General features: G+C 37.1%; 1 protein-coding gene across 1 annotated transcript; it reads left to right on the top strand.

Annotated features, from left to right (window-relative positions):
• The first annotated feature begins 2256 nt into the window (after window positions 1-2256).
• On the top strand, window positions 2257-5925 carry LOC131011431 (cellulose synthase-like protein E1). Its single transcript, XM_057939236.1, has 8 exons — window positions 2257-2617; window positions 2692-3010; window positions 3711-3851; window positions 3975-4103; window positions 4298-4510; window positions 4590-4814; window positions 4895-5242; window positions 5321-5925. The coding sequence occupies exons 1-8, from the start codon at window positions 2361-2363 to the stop codon at window positions 5870-5872; spliced, it is 2184 nt and encodes a 727-aa protein (XP_057795219.1). The 5' UTR covers window positions 2257-2360; the 3' UTR covers window positions 5873-5925.
• Window positions 5926-6435: the final 510 nt, after the last annotated feature.

Genomic DNA, 6435 nt, shown 5'->3' with positions numbered 1-6435 from the left:
TTGAAGTGTAATCCTGTCACCAAACAAAACTCGACGGCCCCAAATCGTAAGTCGTGTCCACAAACGTGGAACCACTTCTCTCATCACCAAACTGCGGGTCTTACAGCTCTCGTGCAAGAAGCTGGTGCAGTGCAGCATTGGCGCTCTCCTCCCTCCTCAAATCATGTAAGTGGCCAAACGGACCACATTTGAACTCCTCAAAACGATTGTAACGCTCCAAACACTTCTTCACATCCTTCAACATAGCTATTCAAATGTAGTGATTGATACGTCCTGCATAATTCTGCATGTGCGGACGTAACCAGGCATGGCGGGGAGGCTGCAATTAATTAAAAATAATTATAATTAACAAAAACAATCAAACCGTGCACATAAATCTTTGATAAAATACTCATATAATTGTTTATTCATGCTTAAAAATATCATTAGAATCATAAAAACACAACCATGCACAGTTAAATTGAAACCGTGCACGGTTAAACTCACCGTACACATAAATCTTTGACAAAATACCCATATAATTATTTATTCATGCTTAAAAACATCATCAAAATCATAAAAACACAACCGTGCAAAAATTGAAACCGTGCATAACCGTGCACGGTAGAACAAACCGTGCACGGTTGAACTCACCGTGTACAATTAAATATTTGACAAAATACTCATAAAATTATTTATTCATGCTTAAAAACATCATAAGAATCATAAAAACAAAACCGTGTACATAAATAACGCAACCGTGTGAAACCGTGTCCCCAAGAACCGTGCACGATTTGTTCAAACATATTCCAAATTCAAAATTTAATAATTTACCAACATATTCCATACACAAACACCTAATAATCAACTACAATGCACTATTTAACAATACATGTCACACGAATTCAACATTTAACAAATATAGGGCAGCGCCGAGTTGTGTCCCTTCTTCGTTGATGTACTCCGAGGAATTAAATTATGTCATGGAAGTTCTTCCTCTCCTTGGTAGTCAGATTCAGTGTCACTCTCGCTCATTATGAAGTTTTGTATGGAATACACGGTGGTGTGTATCAAATGTGAAGTTTTGTATGGAATAGGCGGTGAGGGTAGAAGATTTGTGAAGTTTTGTATGGAAGGCGATTCAAGATGCACGAAAATAATATGAAGATGCAAGTTCCGGTAGATTTTAGTCTCAAGTTTCTTGTTTTCTTGAGAAGTCGTGCACTCTCAATTTTTGTTTAGTAACTCTCGTGTGTTTTAGGGTTTGGACGTGATGTTGATGAGAGAGAAAACAATATAAGACAAATATTGATGAGATAGAAGATTCTCCTTTTGACCAAATTTTGTGCTTTATTCAGTTTTTTTTTAAGTTTCGAATTTTGGGGAGACTGCCATTTTTCGAAACTCACATTTTTTCAGAGATTCTCTCTTTCCTTCTCTTTTTTGTTTAATATTTTTATGTTTGAAATAAGTCAAAACTTAGGTGGGACCATTGGGGACTTTCTTATCATTTCAACACAAAATGACTAGATAACTTATAATTTTATGGAATGTGACAAAAAACAAATTAATCTTACTATTTCGACTACATCAAAAATTTCACCCTATTATTTATCTAAATTTTATTTATCATTCCTTATCTCTCATTGCAACTATCAAACACCAAATGGGATCTTCTGTCCCAAAATATAGTGTGTACCACGTGTACCACTCTTCATTTTCTTATATTTTTAAATTATTTTTTATTCAATTTTAATTTATTATACTTTTATATAATATAAAGATAATTAACAAGGGTTCACTCATCCATTTAGGGTTTATAATTATTTTTTTTATATTTATTTGAATTAATAATAGATTATTGAGGTTCATTAATTCAAAGTTAGGATATATAATTTTTTAAATTTTAAATTTTCAATGATAAATACTAATTATAGTTTATAATATAATAATAATTTTTATTTTTATAAAAAATAATTTATAAAATAAAGAAATGAAGAGTGGTACACGTGGTACACACAATATTATGGGACAGAGGATCCCATCTGATCAAACACACCCTTAGGCGGTGAAACCATTGCATGTTATTTTACCGTTTCCATACCGAAAAGATTGCAACTATCAAACACACCCTTATGCGGTGAAACCATTGCATGTTATTTTACCGTTTCTCAAATTTCGGTCAACTCTGTCTATTATTGAATGGAATATCATCATCTCCTGCATCACCCAGCAAAATAATTTCTCCAAGGCTGCGATATGGGGCCACTCCAAAAATTAAAATCCAAAACGCCCACCATGTGTTGTGTATATATATATATATAGACAAGAGATTGATTAACTACAAGTCATCAGTTGAAAACCTCATCTCTGAGTAATAAATGATGGCTGAAAACTCACTTTTCGAAACCAAGAAAGTCAAGGGCGGTTCCGTCTACAAGCTCTTTGCTACTTTCATATTCGTGGGAATCATTCTGATTTGGGTTTACAGAGCAACTCACGTCATCGAAAATGGGAGGCTTGTTTGGATGGGAATGCTTGCAGCAGAATTATGGTTCGGGTTTTACTGGATCCTCACTCAGTCCCATCGCTGGAATCGCGTTCATCGCCGCACCTTCAAAGACAGGCTCTCGCAGAGGTTTCCTTTTATAGCTTAGTTTTATATAAATGCCTATGCTTTTTCAGTGTGTTGATTACTTGGTTTATGAATAGGTACGAGAATGATTTGGGTGGCGTAGACATTTTTGTGTGCACAGCTGATCCGAAAATAGAGCCGCCGATGCTGGTGATTAACACTGTTTTATCAGTGATGGCTTACGATTACCCGCCGGAGAAACTAGCTGTGTATCTCTCCGACGATGCTGCCTCCGATCTCACATTTTATGCTCTCTTGGAAGCATCCACTTTTGCTAAGCATTGGTTGCCGTATTGCAAGAAATTCAAAGTCGAACCGCGGTCGCCACAACCCTATTTCAGCTCAGAGTCTGCCCACTTGGAACCTCATCAGGCTCAACGTTTTGCTTCACTCAAGGTACTGCTACTTTTGATGCTGCATAAGAGCTACTAGATTTTGATATGGATTCACCTTGTAGAATTCACGGAGTTAAGTGTAGTGTTCGCTTATTTTGGGATAATTGCCTCAAATGCACCAACTTTGGTTTTCCACATAAATTTTAAATTTTGTCCAATTATACACCAACTTTACTTTTCTGTAGTCACAAATTCCACGTGGAAAATCAAGATTGTTGTTTGAATTTGGGATTTGGGAGATAATCCCAAATAAGTAAAGTTCGTGTATTTTGGGATGAATTCCATGTCAGTTTTGATTTGAGATTTATGAGAAAATCTAAAAGAAGAAACGTTTGTGTATCAATTTTAACCTTCATGTGCAAAACAAAAAAAGAACAAAGTTCATGTATTTTGGGACGAGTTTTAAATTTCATGTGCAAAATAAAAAGCGATCCAAAGTTCGTTTATTTTGAGCCAATTAATCCTTTATTTATTCTACCTTTTCTTTTATTGTTATCCATATTAGTTTGAGATCTTGAGTTTATGTGTGTCAACAAAAAGTTTCTACTTTCAGGAAATGTGTTATTCACTACAGTAGTATAGAGCAATTTTGGTAACTTATAGTAATTTATGGCAGTTCAATTAGTTTTAACTTTTTTCCTTAATTTTTCCATCTATGCACTGAAAGCATATTCTAACCATTTTGCAAACTGTTTGTGTAGAAACTGTATGAAGAAATGGAGAACAGGATTGAGCTAGCAAAGAAACTTGGGACGGTCGCCAAATCTGCACTTATAGAGCACAGAGGATTCTCTAGTTGGGATTCTTATAGGTCGCAAACGGATCATGATGCCATGCTGCATGTAGGAGCCACATTACATTCTCCTTCAACTCTAATAGCATGACTTTGTGAAAATTTGTTTGGCACCCATAAACCAAGTTCTTTCAAGAATCTACGGGATGACATCTCTGTTCATATTTTTCAGATACTAATTGATAGGGATGGAGAAGCAACAGATATTGAAGGGTGTAGATTGCCAACTTTGGTGTATTTGGCTCGGGAGAAGCGCCCCCACCATTTTCACAATTTTAAAGCAGGAGCTATGAATGCTTTGGTGAGTTACATAAAAAATTCAAGATGAAGATCGAACTATCAGTTTCTGAGTATCAAATGGTTATTTCTGCTTTTTAGACTCATAAGTTAAAAATTTAATGTTGAGATTCTGCAAATCCTCAAAATAAGAGAAATTCTTCGTGTAACAGATTATAGACAAGCTGTTATAATTCTGCCACTGTATCATGTATGCAGATAAGGGTGTCCTCAGAGATCAGCAATGGACCTATAATTCTAAATGTTGATTGTGACATGTACTCTAACAATTCACAATCAATTCGAGATGCACTCTGCTTCTTTTTGGACGAAGAGAAGGGCCACGAGATTGCTTATGTACAATTTCCCCAGAAATTCCATAACCTTACTAGGAATGAACTCTATGGAGGCTCCTTGAGAATTATTTCTGAGGTGAGTACATAATTTCCATGATATTACTGAGCATACCGTAATTTGTTTGCTTGTTTCCAATGATCTTTTGGCAATTCAGGTTGAATTTCTTGGTTTGGATGGTTGTGGTGGACCTTTGTACATTGGAACCGGCTGCTTCCACAGAAGGGACACTCTTTGTGGAAGAAAATTGAGCGAGGCTTCCATGTTCGAGTTTAAGGGAAGGACCAATTCCAGAAGTGGAGAGAGTGATGCTGAACTGGAAGAAAGAGCCAAGGCATTAGCAAGCTGCACATATGAGCACAACACTCAATGGGGCCACGAGGTTTCTCTCTCCCCCACCCTCCCTTCTGCAAGCATGTTATCTGTTATGTAAACATAAAATATATGACAATTGCTAAACAGATGGGCTTGAAGTATGGCTGCCCGGTTGAGGATGTGATCACCGGGCTGTCAATTCAGTGTCGAGGGTGGAAATCCATTTACTTCAACCCTGAAAGAGAGGCTTTCTTGGGTTTAGCGGCAACAACACTTGATCAAACACTAGTACAGCATAAGAGATGGTCAGAAGGAGACCTGCAGATTTTGCTGTCAAAATACAGCCCCATAACGTATGGACTTGGAAGGATAAACGCCGGCCTAATAATGGGATATTGCACCTATTGCCTCTGGTCAGTTAATTGCTTTGCAACGTTATACTACTCCATCATACCCTCTCTCTATCTACTCAAGGGAGTCTCCTTGTTTCCACAGGTACACAAATAAGTTGTGACTTTTGTGTATCGAAAAACAACCTTTTTGTATAATGTTCCAAACGATAAAAATATACAGGTCTCAAGCGTGTGGTTTGTTCCATTTGCCTACGTGATGATTGCTGAGCACGTATATAGTTTTCTCGAGTATCTCTGGTCTGGAGGGACGGCCCTAGGGTGGTGGAACGAGCAGAGAATCTGGCTCTACAAAAGAACAAGCTCATATCTGTTTGCAGTGACGGACACCATGTTGAAGCTGTTGGGAATTTCTGATTCAGGATTTGTGATCTCAGCCAAAGTGTCTGATGCGGATGTGTTGGAGAGATACGAACAAGAGAAGATGGAGTTTGGAGGCGCTCCTCCCACGTTCACCATACTGTCAGCAGTAGCAATGCTCAATCTGTTGTGCTTGGTTGGTACGGTGATCAGAGTGATCCGGGCAGGCGAAGTCGAGTCCTTCCATCGGACCTTGGCTTTGCAGATTGTTTTGTGTGGAGTTCTGGTTTTGATGAATTTGCCACTCTACAATGCTGCTTTTGTTCGAGCTGATAAGGGGAGGCTGCCGAGCATTGTCACGTTTAGAAGTACGTTGGTGGCTCTTTCTTTGTGTAGTTTGTATTCGTTGCTGTAGAAATATTTAATTAATTATGCTTGGGAATGAACACATAAATTGTTAGCCAGAAATCTGGACTTCTTGGAGTAGCTATACATGGTTTTGGATATACTTACTTTACATCATTAAGCTTGAAAAAGACTGGTGAGGTCACGAGTTTGTAGATAACAAATGTCACCAAATTTATCATTGTTTGTCTTTTCGACTGCAGGAGTTCTTTAATAACGATTGACAACAGTGTTGCCCATTTAAATTGGTCTGGCAGGCCAAACCGTCAACTGGGCCGTCTAGGGACGGAAAATTTGATTTAGGGGGTTCAAATTTTTTTTAAACAAAAAAAATAATTATATTAAAAAACGGAAAATAAATTAAATTAAATTAAAAATATATAATAATCATTATTACAATTAATATTGTTGTAAATATATCTTCAAGATATATCTTATATGTTGACCAAAATATCTAGCCTAAGATCCAAGCTTCCTGCTTGTATAAATAGAGGTCTTTGGCCCTCATATTGAATACACTCAATTCATATTCTCTTCTCTATTCTCTCGTTTCTCACTAGCTTATAACACGTT

The sequence above is a fragment of the Salvia miltiorrhiza genome, chromosome 2, assembly GCF_028751815.1.
Source record: "Salvia miltiorrhiza cultivar Shanhuang (shh) chromosome 2, IMPLAD_Smil_shh, whole genome shotgun sequence".
NCBI classification, from domain to species: Eukaryota; Viridiplantae; Streptophyta; class Magnoliopsida; order Lamiales; family Lamiaceae; genus Salvia; species Salvia miltiorrhiza.
The sequence above is the reverse complement of the archived record's forward strand: the minus strand, read 5'-3'. Positions and strand labels throughout refer to the sequence as shown.